The 16,960-nt window shown below is 36.0% G+C and overlaps 1 protein-coding gene across 3 annotated transcripts in view; it reads right to left on the reverse strand.

Moving 5' to 3' along the window:
• FSTL5 (follistatin like 5) overlaps nt 1-16,960 on the reverse strand; it is a 243,654-nt gene that overhangs the window by 190,258 nt on the left and 36,436 nt on the right. For all 3 annotated transcript variants that reach the window (XM_032444360.1, XM_015860999.2, XM_032444359.1), the window contains one exon: nt 4,671-4,809. In XM_032444360.1, coding sequence (XP_032300251.1) covers nt 4,671-4,793 — 123 coding nt within the window. In that variant the 5' untranslated portion in view covers nt 4,794-4,809. Of the gene's footprint in view, nt 1-4,670; nt 4,810-16,960 lie in introns of those variants that run through there.

The raw sequence follows: 16,960 nt of genomic DNA on the forward strand, positions 1-16,960 counted from the left end.
TCACCTTAGAAATTACAATTATAGGTTATTTACTCAAGATTGTGTACCCATAATTATAGGCTATGCCTCAACCAAATGGCCAGTAAATTTGGTTTGTTTTTCATAAGAGGAGAAGAATAAGGAGTAAAATTACTATATTACAAATATATTTAAAAAAAAAAAAAAAAAAAGGTTATTGATAGAATAAATTTTAAACAAATGTGATTAATATCATGCAATGCTTAAAGAGATATTTAATGCTGCTCTACTTAGTTCAGGAAGTATGAGTACTGGTATTTTACAAGCTGCATTAAATGCCAACTCGCAAATACCAAAGAGATAAAAAGACAGTTCAAATGAAACATTTTTTGTTCACTTCTTATGTCACTTTCAAACAGTAAAAATAAATAAATAAATGAATAAATAAATAAATATTTTTTAAAAATTGTTATTAAAGTTTGGGAGATATTTGTTTTAAATTTGATATTTAAATCTTTAAACTTCTCTGTTCTTAAAAGCACTTAGGCATAGCCATATCAACACAACACAGATATGAGCAGTAAATCTTTTCATTAAGGCCTCACTATACTCTCCACTGTCTTTGTGCATCAGGCCCAAACAGAGCTAGCAAAACCATGTAAGTTTTCAAGGTGCACGGAAACATCTGACCCCATTATTAGAAAGACAAATAAAACCAACATGGGTTGTGTTTGTTTGCTTGTTTGAAAATGAAATCTGGAACTGAAAGACATCAAACATTCATAATTCTCAGTTGAAGGGAATTGAGCACAGCAACAGATGAAATGTTCACCTGATGAGATTTTTCCCAGATAGATTTATGAAAAACAAATAAAATGTCCTAAGCTTGGATTATCTATGTGATGCCAACAGGAACTACAAAAGAGTAAAAACAACATGTCACAGAATCACAGAATGTCATGAGTTTGAAGGGACCCATGAGGACCCCTAAGTCTAACTCTGGGCTCCACTCAGGACCACCTCAAATCCTTCTTCCTGCCTTTGCCCATAACTTCATCTTGCATCCAGTGCGCATCCTACATCCTGCATCTATACTCCATCAACCTGCACCCTTCCCACCCTGCCATCGAGGTGCTGCTACAGAGGTGACATCCGTGGCCATCCAGGCTTGCAGCAAGACACGCATAGGGACAGACATCCTGGTCTAGGTGCAGCACTGCAGTCCCCTGAAGGCACGTCCTCCATGATGAACCTAAGAATAAGGTGGAGCAAGAGGCAGCCCTTGCTGAGTGTTGCATTGTGTTTGTCCCATGGATGTGGCAGAAGCCTGAGTGTGTGCAGCCCTGTGTGTTAAATATTCATCCAGGCCCCTGTTCCCCCCCCTTGGGAGATGAGTGGTGGGGGGTCTCAGTCTACTGGGGGGGATGCAGTGTAGTGGTGGCATCCTCCTGGTGGTGGTCCTAACCCTCAGGCTGGAAGGTAGCAAGTGGGTCTTGGAGCAGGTAGGTTCCATCTTCTGTATGCTAAGGTGGCATTTGCTTTCTAAGCACAGGTAAAATCTAAACTCTTTTGAAGTACAGTCTCGCTACCATGACCTTAGTCTATGACCTTTTCTTTTTACCTGTAGTTCATCACAGGTAAGAACTAACTTTGCCTCACAGACACAATAAGATTTCCTTTCAAAAGGTTTTGGACATGCATTGCGTGCATCTAAGTGTATATCCTGTATACACTATACTGAAACAATATCAACAACATAAAGTATAACAAGGAAAAACTTATTAATATACAATGATAGTAATGAGAATTTAAACAGCAACAACAACAAATGGTCATGCCTAGTACCTATAGGCAAAAGTAGATTAGAATATAAGATATATTCAATCTCCCTGAGAAAAGCAAACTTAAAAATTAATTTTCTTAAGACTTCGTTACCAGTTAGACAAATCAGGGGGGAAGGAGGGATGAGCAAGTCCTGTTATTTAAATGAAATCCTGGAATTTGCATAGGATAGCTATTACACCTAGTCGGCCTCAGGAGGAGATTTCTCTGATTACCTTAGAACTGGGAGCAAGAGTGACACACTCAAGAGAAGCTCTGTTCTCAGTCTTCAGCATTCAGGGCTGCATCTTACTGCAAAGGATTTCCCCCTGAACTCCCCCCTCTCTAGGACAGCGGATTTTAGAGGATCAAGTTTTATGACTTCCCAGAGCCTGCAGGCAAACAGCATTTCCAGATAAACACTATGAACTATAAACCTCCAGTTGTCTGGGGACCAGACCACACAAGAAAAGCTCAGATTATTTTTGAATCCTCAAGTACTACTTTCTTCCCATTTCTTTCTTAGCCTGTCTGAATTTTACAGGTGTTTCACTGTAGCACAGAATGCACTATTAATCGAGGGAGAGTATTTCACAGTCTTTCAGCAAAAAAGCTAAGCGTAAAATATGTATTCTATGCCTTGTAGTCATACATTTAAATTCATCTTCAGTAAAACAAAGGAGCCCACTTAAGACATTTCATGTTTTTTCTTACTTTGTTTCATTTAAAAAATCATTATTTCCCAAGAATCTTTAAACTGGACTTTATTTACATTTATTCAGGCCTCAGTTACTGAGAATCAGAGGTTAATGGGCTAACAGCAAACTGACTGTAAAAGGGAGAGACTAAAAGGGAAAGAGGCAGGTTTTTCACAGGGACTAAAGGAAGTACTCTAATCTAGAAAAATTACACAGAAAATACTGATTTCTGTGTAGCTCTCTTTGATCCCATTAAAGCGTCATCTAAATAAGACAAAATAAGGGCAGGGCTGGAACAACTGTTGATCAATGCAGCAAAATCAGTTCTTAAAAGGCATCTATGAAGGAGACATTTCTGTTAAATATCAAAAACAAAACACATCCCTTGTGTTGTATACTCTATACCCACCTGGTCATTTTGCAGGGAGGTGAGGAGGAGGGGATGGGGAAAGAAAACAACAACAAAAAAAACAGTTCCCTCATAATAAAGCATCCACTTTACCACAAGCAGGAACCAAATTCAGAATGTCCTGATTCTTTTCCTCCCTCCTTTAAATTCACCTGAGCTTTGTTCCACCCATCCCTGCCCACTCTCCCAAGACAGTGCTTGCTCTTAATTATGCATTGTAACCCTGACTAGCCTGAATTCCACAAAACCACAATCAGGACTAAATAAAAGGTATTGAGGTGATGATGACTAAATAAGCAGTCTTTGGCAGTTGTTTCTCGAGACTAAAAACAAACAGTTCCATACCCATAATGCTATTATGTACTGTTAGGCATTGTTAATATTACTGATTCTCCTCCATACCCCATATCTGATGCGTATTAATCTGGCTGTATGTGCATGCATTAGATATGGGGACTTGGCATGCCTTGGAATATAAATATAAGCGTACAGACTATATCCCATATTTCTTAGTCTCCAGCAATGAATCAGAAACTGGCAGTCAGTGTACTGTTGGCTGCCTCCTTCCTGTTTATACCTGAAAATTCACAGCATACATTTTTTCACTGAAGGATCTGGATAAATATTATTCTCTTAGTAAGAACCATACAAATCACAAGAATAAAATTCATTAGGATGCTAGGAATACTTTCTAACAATTTCAGGTGGGAACCTAAGTATTAACAAATTGCTCGCCATACCCTCAGCAGCAATGTAAAAATAATCCCAAATGAAAAGTCCCTTTCAAACTTTTTTCAGTGTTTTGACTAATGAAATACAGAGGATTAGCTGGCATGACAAGAAATGCACATGCAATTCAGACATAAGCTAATATTTTTTCTGAATAACTACATAAATGAAAACAATGGCAGTTTGAAGGTGACTGGAAATAAAATTCCCAGGAGTGCTCATTCATAGTCCTTCTCCATACAAGTCCAAGCCAATGGCAATAGATTATATCATAGAAGTGGCAGAAATGGAACAAATGTCCAGTTGTTGAGAAAAAAAAATAAATGTTTGTAGTCTCTTTCCAGCAAGGCTGCTGCTCTTGAGTCCCAGCTGGATTTCCAAACAAATGACCTCTAGAATTCACCCTGCCCCATCCAGGAAGCTTCTGAAGACCCCCAAGGAGACTCACTAGCCTCTCTGGGCAGCCTGTGCTAGTGCCCTGTATAAACTTTTCCTTATGCATGGATGTTTTTCCTAGTTTTGAAGTTTTTCCTTCCAGACTACAATCCATTCAGACTAAATATTTACTTGTAATTTCTGTGCACTTGCACTTTGTCATGGTTCAAAATGCTTAAATTCAGTGTGAACATCTACTTCATGCAGACAAGTTTTTGTTGATGAGTTAGCTTCATCACCATGTTTCTCTGACCTGCAGTTCTCCCGGTGCTGCATGGTCTGAAATACAGTTGGTCCTGGAACAAATCTTTGCCTTCAGCAGAGAACAACAGTCACTTTCACCCCTCTGGCTCTCTCAGAGTTCTGCTGATACATGCAATCTCTAGCTTCTGAAACTAGAGTAGAGCTTAGCTTACTATATTTGAAAAGTTTCTAGGCTTTCATATACAAACAGCTCCTGTTTACTTGTCAAATCAAGTATAGATTTCTGCAGATAATGGTACTGAAAAAGTCCTTTCTTTCTAAACATCACTCTAATAAGCAAAAGAAGACCGAGCTGGCACATATTTTAACCCTTGACCATAGAAAAGAAGTCAGAAGTGCTAGAGAGTAATCGGTACCTTATGACGTAATCTTACGAGGGGCTGATAGGGCCTAAAGTCGTATGCTTCCTTGGCTGGCCACCCATCTGCTCCCAGCAAAATGCATCCAAGAAGTAAAACAGCTGACCACCACATAAACATCTTTACAGGTCTGTTCCTGTCAAAATAAAATGGACAAGTTCAGTGACAGAATTAATCATTATTTTAGCATAAGTGATTTTCTTTTCAGTATTCAACACTGATATAAGATTTTGACTGATGAAGGGGCTGCTCTAAACTCAATCTCAGCCTTAAGATTAATATACAATACTAAATTTCACACCTTGTGTTTCATTGAAAGCAATCCCATTTTGAATATCCCCATTAGTAAAAATTTAAGGTTTCTCCTTGGTTATCATTGCCTTTCTTATTCTAACAGTGCTACTTAAGTTACATTTCTTTTGCACACCAGCTCTTCTAATTTACTGCAAGACATAGCTCTCATAGGATATCTCCTGAAGAATAAGCTAAGCACTGAATGATTTGAAACAAACAATGTGCTCTATTACAGACAGACATTTTACACAAATGAATTAAAGTTTGGTCTTTCAAGCCTGTTCAGTAACTGGATTTTAAAATGATCACAGAAAGTTCTGTTTTTGAGGTCCCCTCATGTCAAAACAGAACTTCTTATCAGATGTTCCAGTGTACTTTTGACTATGGGGTTATTACAACAAATCTATCTCACTGAATGGAAAAGATTATATCATAACTGTGAGATCTCAAGTTTACCATAGACATTTTTCTTCACCGATTCTGAATTTGTTCTCAGTATCACTGAGAAACAATAAATACATTACAAGAAAAACAAAAAACCAAAAAAAAAAAAAAAAAAAAAAAAAAAAAAAAAACAAAGGAAAAAAAAAAGGAAGAAACTATGTAAGAAGAAAAAAAAAGAAACATGTCTCATCTTGACTTTTAATCTTGAAGAAAACACCCTTTTATTTCTGTTCATCGAAAAATATTTGAAAATAGTTTATTCTTAGGTTTCAAGGTCAGAATCAGGCTTTTTTTTAGCAGTTATGAATACTAAAACGAGCTACACACAGCTGAACCTTTGTCCCTTTTTTTGCACTTCTGGTAAATCTCTCTGTCCAACGAAAATTACTTTAGAGAACAGTCATTCCATAGAAGCTGGCAAGGGCAGACACATTCCACCACTCATCTAAACTGCATATATTTTAACTTCATGTGGTGTAAAAGAATAGAAGCCGTGCAGTTTGTTAAATTGTTTGACACTGAAAGCCTTCTTCTTTGTTCCTGTCCAAAAGAAGAGGAAAATTCTTGCATTCTCAATCTCTGACTGCACTGTGCAGTGCTTGGAACACTTAAAAGCTGATCTTTTAAATCCAGATTTTAAGTCTAAAATCCCAAAGCAATGCAGGGCATCTATGATTCCTATTTGCCTCTTCAAAATAAAAACTACATTTATTTTTTCAACATACAAATTTTCTGTTGAACTTATTGCACAACTTAAGTAGCTGTTTCTTCTCTAAAACATACTACCAAAAGCAGAGTTCTCCTTAAAATAATGCTATTTTTCTATCCCAATGAATTTGAAATTTTGCTGTTTGGAAATCTTCCATACTTCAAATTCTTGTATTACCTACTTGCATACTTTCTATCTGAGTTTTTTACTGACAACTATGTTCAATTTTATTATTTTATTTATGTAAAGTAATGCGGATATATTGAGTTTTCAGCTGTCAGAAGCTTTTAAACAAATCATAACATCTGAATATGTGAATGACTACATTTAGCGTACTGTTATTAACTGCACAGCGTATTATATAAAACAGTATGTTTTTCACAGGAATTGGAGGTAGGTGGGCTTCAGCAATTTCAGGGTCAAAAAAAATTATGAATTAAATGTTAAAATCAATGCTATGCAAAACTGTTTGTCATTGGAAGCTGCTGTAAAGATTTTAAGCATGAATAAAATGGAAGTAAGAAATATATAAAAATCTGAGAATTCAACAAATATACCTCTTGTAGAGCCCTTGTAAAACCCAAGTAACCTTTAGACTTTTATGTTCTTCTGCTAACGCTGGCTGAAAGAGTGGTAATAAAGTTGTACTTTCATTCTCCAGACAGCTACTGTATTTCTGAAAACTCTGAAACTGATGGGATGGGAGCAGGAATGGGAAGTCTCAGACAGCTATTAACAATAACTACCACATCATATATCCTATGAATACAAATAGATAATTCACAGCTACTTGCTGCATGTGAATAATTATTGTGTTTTCTTTTTTTCTGGGGTACATTGTTTCTCTAATTAACAATGAGTTTCACCTGCTATTTTATAATTAAACTGATCATTATTGTTGGATCCTTGTATGTAATTTTCCATCAGCCTGAGATCTGCCTGAAGAGAAGGAATAAATTTAAAGATGTGGAACAGAAAATGGTTATTCCCTGATTCAGATTTAAGTTCTTCAGATTTAGATTTGCTTTTCTGGTTGTCACAAAGCAGTCACGTTACTTTCTATCTCATTTCCAGAGCAATCACAGATCTGATACACACCACAGTTTTCTTGCTGTTGACTTCACTCCATTTAAGTTACTTCAGAAAAGTTTTGATAAATTATTATGCATATGAGGATTCTTTAATCCAATGCCAAATTTGCTTCTCAAAACTTTCAGGTGAGGAATGCTGCTGGAACAGCTGTACATTCTGAAGTGGCAGTTGGATGGCAGCGGAAATACCTCAGGACATATCTGTTGCCCCATTTAGGTATGGGAATCAAGATCATATGGAAATTCCTCTAGCAAAGCTCTGCTTCGAATTATTTGAACTTTCTGTTACTGTTTTATCATCTTCCTTCCATAGAATTTCCAAAATAATTATTACACTGAAAACCTCTGTCAAACAATATTCACTCTCGTATCCAGTTTGCAACCCTCCATAAAAAATATACGGCTGTGATTTATCCATCTTATGATGGTATAAATATTCATCAAGCTGACTCTCATCTCTAAAGGAAAAAAACAAAAAAAATACTGTTCAAACCAGAACTGCAAAGAAGAAAGTTTTGATCACAGCTTTCTACTGAAACTTTGACAGCTTAAATATTAAATATTTTATTTAATTAAAGATTATCTTGCTTCATAAAATAAGTAATACTCAACTAAAATATGTGGTTATTGACTACATTTGACACAAGGCAATTAAACACAATTTTAGTATTCTCAATAGAGCAACTGGGTGTAAATCATCTAGCCTTGAAACTCTTTGACTATCTCAGAAGTGGTTTACATGGCAAGTTAGTTAAATCACTACTTTACATACAGACAAAATATCATGAATTGTATATTGTTTTTTTACTTGGCACAGGATATTGATTTTTACAGAATTCAACTGTGAGTACACTTCCAGTTCTGGTAACTGATGCTAAATAATCTTCAATGTTTCTATTGCATTCAAACTGTCAAATAGTATTAACAACATGGACTCAATTCAAACATGAATTTGAGGTAGATGGTCTTTTATAAACTGAGCATCCAACCTGTTTGAACTTTAACCATCAGTAGCAATTTCAACATAAATTCTTTTTTAATCAAAGGCACCTTTGAACAGATATATATCAGGACTTGTACATTAGCTTCAACATACACATGCACAAATTATAGGTATTTAGGTATTTATGGCATCCATTTCTGACCCACACTGCATACTTTATCTCAAACTAATGACAGTGCTATGCACGTCAAGTGAAAAGGAAACTGCTTTGAAAGTAGTAATTTTAATTTGCTCTAGTGATAAAAACCAACAGCAAAGAACAAGTTATGCAGAGTAGGGAAAATACTGCTTATATATTCTCAGTTCTTTGAAAAAGTGTTTTTAAAAAAAAAGTGTACCAATTTCCTGGTTGGGAAAAAAAAAAAAAAAAAAAAAAAAAAAAAAAAAAACACCCACAAACCAAAGAAAACCAAACAAGCAAACCAAAACCAAAGAAAGTTACATGGAAAGCACACCAAATTGACAGTGATCCCTGTCAATGTTTCCCTCTCTTCTACTTTTCAGTATTTTGTGTAAAACAAACTAAATCTGGGTTCTGACACCTTCCTTGTAAATATGTAATCATGAAGTAGAATAATTATTTCAATGTTTATTGTGCTTTCTAAATCTCAGCATTTCACTGGTAATTTTTATTCTTCGACTGGTTCTTCATTTGAAATTGATGGACTAAAAGAGACATTGCTACTGTAATAGTTTAGCAAATATATAATAAACAGCACATCTCCCCATGATGTAAGCTTAACAAAGAGAAAATGAAAAAATATTCTATTACATGCAACTAGATCCAAACATGACAATGTATCTATATACAGTATGTAAAATATATAGTAAAAGAAAGCATACATTGTTTATACACTGAGTAAAAGCATATACCTAAATGTAAATATACCCTACTTAAAAGTATATATGCTTAAAATCAGTTTTTCTGTTTTCAGAATTCCTGATATTTGATTTGGGTTACTAAAAGATCCAGACAAAACATTCAGCATTAAATCTGAGACATAACTCATTTGAAAATACAACCACTGTATCCAAATAAACTGATTTAATCAAATCATCTACACAGGGTAGTAAATGAAATTTTAAATACTACATAAGATTGTGATCCTACTACCCTTTTTCTGAAAGGACACATTAGGAATTAATTTGCCTTTATTTAAAAGGTCTTTTTAACATCGGAAGGAATAGTACTGTGTACCCTCATGATACATCATTTTTTTTCATGTACTATTAATATGAAGATGAAAAAGAAAACAGGAAACTATAATCAGTTGTCTGCTTTGTGAGGATGAGGAAAAAAAAAAAAAAGCCTAAGCTCTATAATCATATTCAGTATTATTAATAGGTTGGTAATATAGCTACATTAATAAATGTAAACCACGCTTCACTGACTGTTACTTTGAGCACTTCATTGTACGTACTGATGGATATACATACTTGCCAGGAAAGAGCATACAGTTACCCTTCTTAAAACTCTTTCAACAACCATTATGGTTTCATGGCAGAAAGATATCTGCAAGCAGTATAATTTTAATATAAACTTTAGGAATTATTCTATTATTAAGTGTATACTATATACAGATTTATGTATTATGTGCATATGATATATAAATACATACATTACAGCAAATACAGTTTGAACACGTAGCAGCTTCTCCCATCAGGCACTGTCCCTTTACTATACCAACAGGTCTGTGCCTCCACATCCTTACGCTCAGCCTTCTTCCTCAAAAACCCCCCAGCAACCAATGCCTCCAATCCGCCCACACTATCACAGCAAACCTGAGGCTCTTACAAAGCAAACTCTCTCTATTAACAGCCCCAATCTGTGTCTAGCACAGTCTGTCCTCTTTAAAACGCTTTGGGGGAAACAGACCTGTGTCGAGACAGCAGCTCCCACTGCCAGGTCCTGCTGCCAGCTTTCACAAGAGAACACCCCAAGCTGCCACCTTGCAGTTCTTTTGTAGATGTGGCAGCCATGTTCTGAGTCATGCTCCAAAGTTGTTAGGTGACAACAAAGTACAGCAGGCTTAGGGCTTGCAACTGTAAAAGGCAGTGCTGCTAGGGCAGCCAGCAGCTAGTGTATCTGTTCACCAATCTGTTCTGTCTCTCAGCAGCTACATACATTGTGCCTTCACACTCTCTTCATCCTTCATCCCCTGAAGAAGGCTGGAACAGTTGCTCCAGTATAGCCAGCAATGCTGCTCATAGTTCACGCGCCAAAACATAACATAAGGGAAATTTTGTTGCTAAACCTCACAAAAAGGTTTCAATATACTTTACAGACCCTTTCTTCTGCTGACTCCTGTCCATCTCTCCCTTTTCTGTATTTAAACGGCAAAACTATCAGGCTGCACAAATGGGAGGTGGAGCACAAGCCCTCTCGGTCCTGATCTGGTACCATTATGCTTGGTATCTGCATAGACACAAAAAAACATTTCAGGAGGCTCTGAAATACATCCACCAGGATACATCTGTGGAAAGCAGCCAGTGCAAAGGCCAGGTGTTCCTTGTCTTTTGCTTTTGATCTCTCTGCCTGCAGGCTGCTCTCACTGCAAGGTGCTGGTGGGTGAGGCACTAAACATCCTGGGGAGAACGGAACTGAGAAGCACCCAGGGCTGGATATGCACTCTGGAAGAGATTTTCTGGACTAGAACTGGAAGGCTTACAGGCAGCTGTTGTAAACAAGTAGCTTGAGTGTGCCTGGGACATATTATAAAGGCCCTGAACAACAGTTAGGTAGATGCATTTGGAACAGTTCTAGGGAGCAACAGAACAGCAATGTAGACTTGGGTAGATGGGTTACTTGGTAATTACTAAAACAGGACACTACCTGTGGGAATATACAGCAGCATGAACACTGCAAACAAAATAAGAAGCTTCAATTTATTTGATTACATCTTTGCTGCTAATTTCGTGCTCTGATTTAGCACTATCATTGTAAGTTAGTTTCTTTATTTAATGGCTGGCACAAGATTTCTTACTATCAGTGACCTAGGTTCAAATGAATTGCAATGAAATGAGAAACGGCAAATTTAAACCTTTTTCATCATATTCTTAATACAATCTCACAACTACAATCTCACAATTTCTTTTATAGAAAGCAGATGAAAATGATGGAATTATTTTTCATATATCTCAGAGATGCTTTTTATAATAGTATGAAGTTGTACCCAGTAATCTATTTTTTCTCCTAACTCTTCAGGATCAGTCTCAAGAAACTGGTAGATTTACTGTCACCAACACACCTAATGGCTAGCTTGAGAAAGTCATAATGTCAGCAAGGCAGCCTCCTTCTCCCCTCATTAAGGAAGATTGTTACTGCTGGTTCTTCAGTATTCTGGAGAAACAGTGTTTATCATCATGACAGACTCCAAACAAATGGAAATTCAACCACTTTATGTTCTATAATCAAATATATAAAATCTACCAGCTTTGAGGTCAGATAAATATTTTGGTACTGATGACATATTTATCAAACTTCACAATTTCTCGTTCATTAATATATATATATATATATATATATATAAAACTAACATGTAAACACACTGTTGTGTAACCATTGTGCTCTGTTCATGATAGAAAAATTAAAAAAATATGAAAAACAAAGAAAAAACATAAAAAAGGAAAAACAAAAAAAAATAAAAGAGATTAAAGAAATTTCTGTAAGTATTAACTAAATGTAAAAAGACAACAGCTGTTGACATTTCCATAAGAAATTGTTAAGCCAATCTTTGAGGATTTATGTCATCCTAAAGAAGGCAAAAATAGCCACTCATGATGTAAACTCTTTTAAATCAGGTGAGCTGGTAGATTAAAGAATGAAAATCCTCCTTCATACTTGCTGTGATTTCCTAATCTACCATTCCTTTTTATCTCTGTTATCTATGAAACTTGCTTTGTTGAAGTGTTGTAACAAACAGTGATAGTTCTCAGATATGTTTCCCATGAAGGGGATGCTTTAGTAACTCAAACAGTTTCTGAGAACTTTTTTTTAAAAATCAACCTGCCAGGAGTCTGTGGCTCAAGGTCACCGTGAAAGTATCTGAGATTGGAACAAGAAGATTTTTTCTTATCTCTACTGGCATTTGAACAAATGGGAAAAATAAATAAATAAATACAGATGCTAAAAAACATGCATGTAAAGAGAGAAAATAGGTAGTTAAAGTAGTGTCTCAGTAGCCTTCATAGAATTAGAAGATAACTATCAGAAGAGAGAATTGAGAGAGAGGAGACTACGACACCCAAGGAACCATGAGCTCCTTACTTCCTTCAACACAAGCAAACAACACAAAGCATACTAGGCTAAAAAGAAATGACATAAATGCACTCTTGGGTGATGGAAAAGATTACACACAGCAGTACTAACAATCATACCGTACACCATGTCATCAAACTGTAGAAAAAAAGATGTACAAGGATTTGAATATCATTGGACCTATCCACAGTTCGATCTGTCACCAAGACAGACAAATACGGCAGCTATTTAAATGATTTCTTGCAACTGAGGGCAGTTTGTCCTCATCAAGATTGAACCGAAAATACATTTCCCCTCCAGCACCCAGCCTCAGTGTCCTCATTACTGTAATTGAGTCAAGTACAGATGAAATCCTGACCTAATTGAAAATAACTCCAAAATCATCTTTTATTAAGTTAGGTACAGAATTTTACCCTGTTTAGGGGACTTAGGGCCAATGCAAGTTCAGATGGAAGGAAACAAAACTCTAAATAATTTCATTAACTAAAATGAATGAAATTTCATGTTGTTCATTATTGTCTTTAAATAAAGCATGTATACGTATACTTCTGTAGAAGTATACAAATAGTTGAAAGTGTCCTTTACTTAACTGGCTGAAATGGCTATAGATATTTATTTATTTATTACATCTGCAGTGGGTTTGTCACTCTTCTTCTTTGCAGTGACTTATTTTGGTTTCTATTTCACTGTAACAAAGGCAAACTTTTTTTTTTTTTTTTTTTTTTTTTCCCCCCCATGAGCTTGAATTCAGTGCAGTCAGAAAGAAATACAGAAAACTGAAGTTGTTCTGTCAGTCAAGAGCTTTCTTAGATCCATCAGTTGAGAAAAGGTCCAGATCCCATCAGCTTAGCTGCATTCTTTGGGAATACTAGAGGAACAAGTTTGAAAATATGCCTTTGACCCCAATTTGAAATAAATCTCTGATATCTACTAGACTGGCAGTTTCACTTGGACATGAAATTCCATGTGATTAAAATAAGATTCTTCTCTCCTTATGTGAAATGAATAGACTGCGCAGGGTATGAAGCAAACACATGCAGTTCTGAGGTTTTGATGAAAAAAGGCCACCCTGAACTTTCACACTGGATGAAATGATTTTATTTTTTTTTTTTTAACTGAGAGCTTTGTCATTTATCTTCCACTACTTATCACAAATGTATTGTATTGTTATAGTTCTTTTTAGTATTGCAGTGAACTGAATTGTCTTGTTTAAAATTCACGAAGATATTCCTAATAAAAGAATGTATTTCTTTTTATAAACAGAATCTTCATTTTCTACTATTTTTTAACAATCTGATATTATTTAAAAGTATTTCGTATAATTACATAGTGCTCTAATGCATCTACTAGACAAAAGACCCCCAAATGGATGCTGAAAATCTTGCAGAAAGTAAAATATAAAGTCTATAATGGCCCGATGTACTTGTAGTAAAATGGATCTTAAAATAAGATTTTCAATTACTCGTTAGTTAAAAAAAAAAAAATATATCTTAGAAGAATGAAATAGAACTGTTACAAAACAGAAATTTAAGAAGCTGCCACTAGGTACTGATAAAATGGTCAGCACACAGAAGGAATGAATTAGGTCTGTCCCCTGACATCACCATTTTTTTAATGGAATATATTAAGAAGAAATTGTGTTCATTTCCTGAACTAAAACAAACACACACACAAACCAACATCAGAATAAAAAATAATAATATTAAAAAAACCTAGAAATACAGGAAAAGAATGATGTAAAACTGCATATGACTAAGGTTTGACCACACACAGCACCAGGAAGCACCAAGAATAGCCTTTTAACAGAATATATATATATATTATATATATATATATAAAAAAAAATATATATATATATATATACTATATATATTATGATATATGTTACCACAATAAGGAAATTCAAGACTTGAGGTGGCTCAGGTATTAATATCATCATTCAGATTAACATGTGTATAGGGCAAGAGATGCAATCTCCTCACATAAGTTTAATCCCTCTGAAGCTATGACCTTGTTTAATCCCTCCACCTCCCTGAAATGTGTTTGTGCTCCCTTTTTCATCCCACCCCACTACCATTCCCAGTTATCGAGTTAACCACACAAACTGGGATTGTGTTGGACAACTTTGTGAAGCACAGCAATCTCTGACATGGAGCCAGGAGACACAGTTGAATACTGTAGCATGTTCTTACTGATCAGCCACAAATACTGATCACATAATTGGTGGCAAATATCAAAGTTCTGCTGCTTACTCAGAGTCCTCAAAGGCCCTTTACTGATGAATCAGTTACTGTTGGCACGAATGCATCTTAATTACTGACTCAGGTAAGCATCACTACACGGTCAGAATCTAAAGAGTTTCTCCTATATTCTATATTCTGAAGGTCTGGGAATGACAACCCAACAATAATTTGAAATTTCATATTTCAGAAAGTATCATATTCCAGACTATGCTTTCTGCAAATCAAAATCAAAACAGAGGATTAAAAAAAAAAAAATAAAAACCCTCTCTTTTAAAGCCAATTTAATTATTTTGTCAGAGAGTATGTATGCAGAAAAATAAGTTTTCTTCTTGTTCAGCAACATGCGATGCAATCTGAGAACTATTGTGTTTAGACTCTTGCAGATCGTGGGTAACTACCCAGCAGATGAAAGGGCCTTGGTGGAAGCTATTCAGATGAAGCAAAGCCTCCTTTTAGTCATTAATTAAACACTCTCATATTAATCAACATTATATAATCATTCTCACAGTCTGAATATCTCTCATTCTTGCCTACTTTGAAAAGCAGGATTACCTTGCTTAGACTGACAGAAAAATTCACCTTTCTTTTCTCCTTCATCATTTTAAGCATACCATTGAATGAATGAGGCAATCTGTACAGAATCACAGAATCATTTGGGTTGGAAAAGACTATTAAGTCTAATCAACAACCTAACAATACAAGTTCACCAGTAAACAATGTCCCTAAGTGCCATATCCTCACAGCCTACGTCAATGTCTAACCACCCTTTTCATGAAGACATTCTTCCTGATATTTCATCAAAACATCCCCTGGTGCATCTTGAGGCTATTTCCTTGTCACCTGAGAAAAGAGACTCACCCACATCACTGCCATCTCATTTCAGCTAGTTGTACAGAGCAATATCCCCTTGCTTTCCTTTTCTGCAGATTAAACAGTGCTAGTTCCCTCAGGCAGCTTTTGTAAATCTTGTTTTCAGTCCCCTGACCAGCTTTTTTGCTCTACTCCACAAACACTTGAGCAAGCAAATCCCTCTTGTAATGAGAGCCCCAAAACTGTACCTAGTATTCAACATCCAGCCTCACCAGCACCAAGTACAAGGGAACAATCCCTAGGCCTGCTGGCCACCTTATTTCTGACACAGGCCAAGCTGCCATCAGCCTTCCCATGAAGGACACACAGCTGGCACATGTTCTGCTGACTGTTAACTAACACCCCCAGATCCTTTTCTATCAGACAGCTTTTCAGCAACTCTGACTGAATCCTGTACTGGTGCAGGTGGTTATGAGACCTGAGTGAAAGACCTAGCATTCAGACTTGTTGACTGCTTTACAATTGGACATGTCGTTGATCCAGCTTTTCTACACGCTGCTGCAGGGACATGGAAAGCACTAATCTAATTGCTGGTTGGTTTGGGCAGTCTGCTATGCATAGAACCAGCCACAAATAACAACCTGAACTCCAGTATGGAGGGGTACCACAATCTACTGTTCCCTGGTCATTGCCCACAACAGCCTGTGAGTAATCCATGGCTCTGAGTGAATGATATGATAGAAGATGCTGTAGTATTTAAACAATCAAAAAAATATTCATTTTTTTCAAAATAATTTGTCTTCTTCGAACATCTTGCATAAAAATAAAAAAAGAAAGATTGGGTCAGGCGGTCATTTTGCCCCAATTTTACCTACTCTTAGAGTCTAAGGGAGATGCAAATTTAGAAAGGAGATATCTAAAAATAACTTCAAAAGAACCATTTTGTAGAAAGATAGAAAAAACCCTTCTCAGAACACATATTTTTTTTCTGTAATGGGTCATCAGAAACATGCCTGGGAGTATAAATGTAGCTATAACACTGTTTGCTCACCAGCAATCTCCATCTAGAATAATATTCCCATAAGACTATCATCACCCAGTTGAATTTATGCCACCGAGACAAATTATCCCACCAGAAGCCCTGACAGGAAATCTTACAACTATATCCCTTGGAGGAAAAATAAATAAATTAAAAAAGCAAAGAAAATAACAGAAAAAAAAGTAGTTACATGCAGTTCAGGGACTAAAGTCAGAGGACTACTCTGTTCTGTTCTGCTCCTATAATTTCCATTACCTACTATATGTCCATGTCAACATGCAAGTTTAATTCCTTGAATTTTGTAGAAAGCAAATCTGTTAATTTTGGCTGCAGTTCCATGTGAGGTTTAAGCTGATCTCAAATGCTGAGTGGTCAGGCACTGGAATGGGTTGCCCA

Source organism: Coturnix japonica, chromosome 4 (assembly GCF_001577835.2).
Source record: "Coturnix japonica isolate 7356 chromosome 4, Coturnix japonica 2.1, whole genome shotgun sequence".
Classification (NCBI taxonomy): Eukaryota; Metazoa; Chordata; class Aves; order Galliformes; family Phasianidae; genus Coturnix; species Coturnix japonica.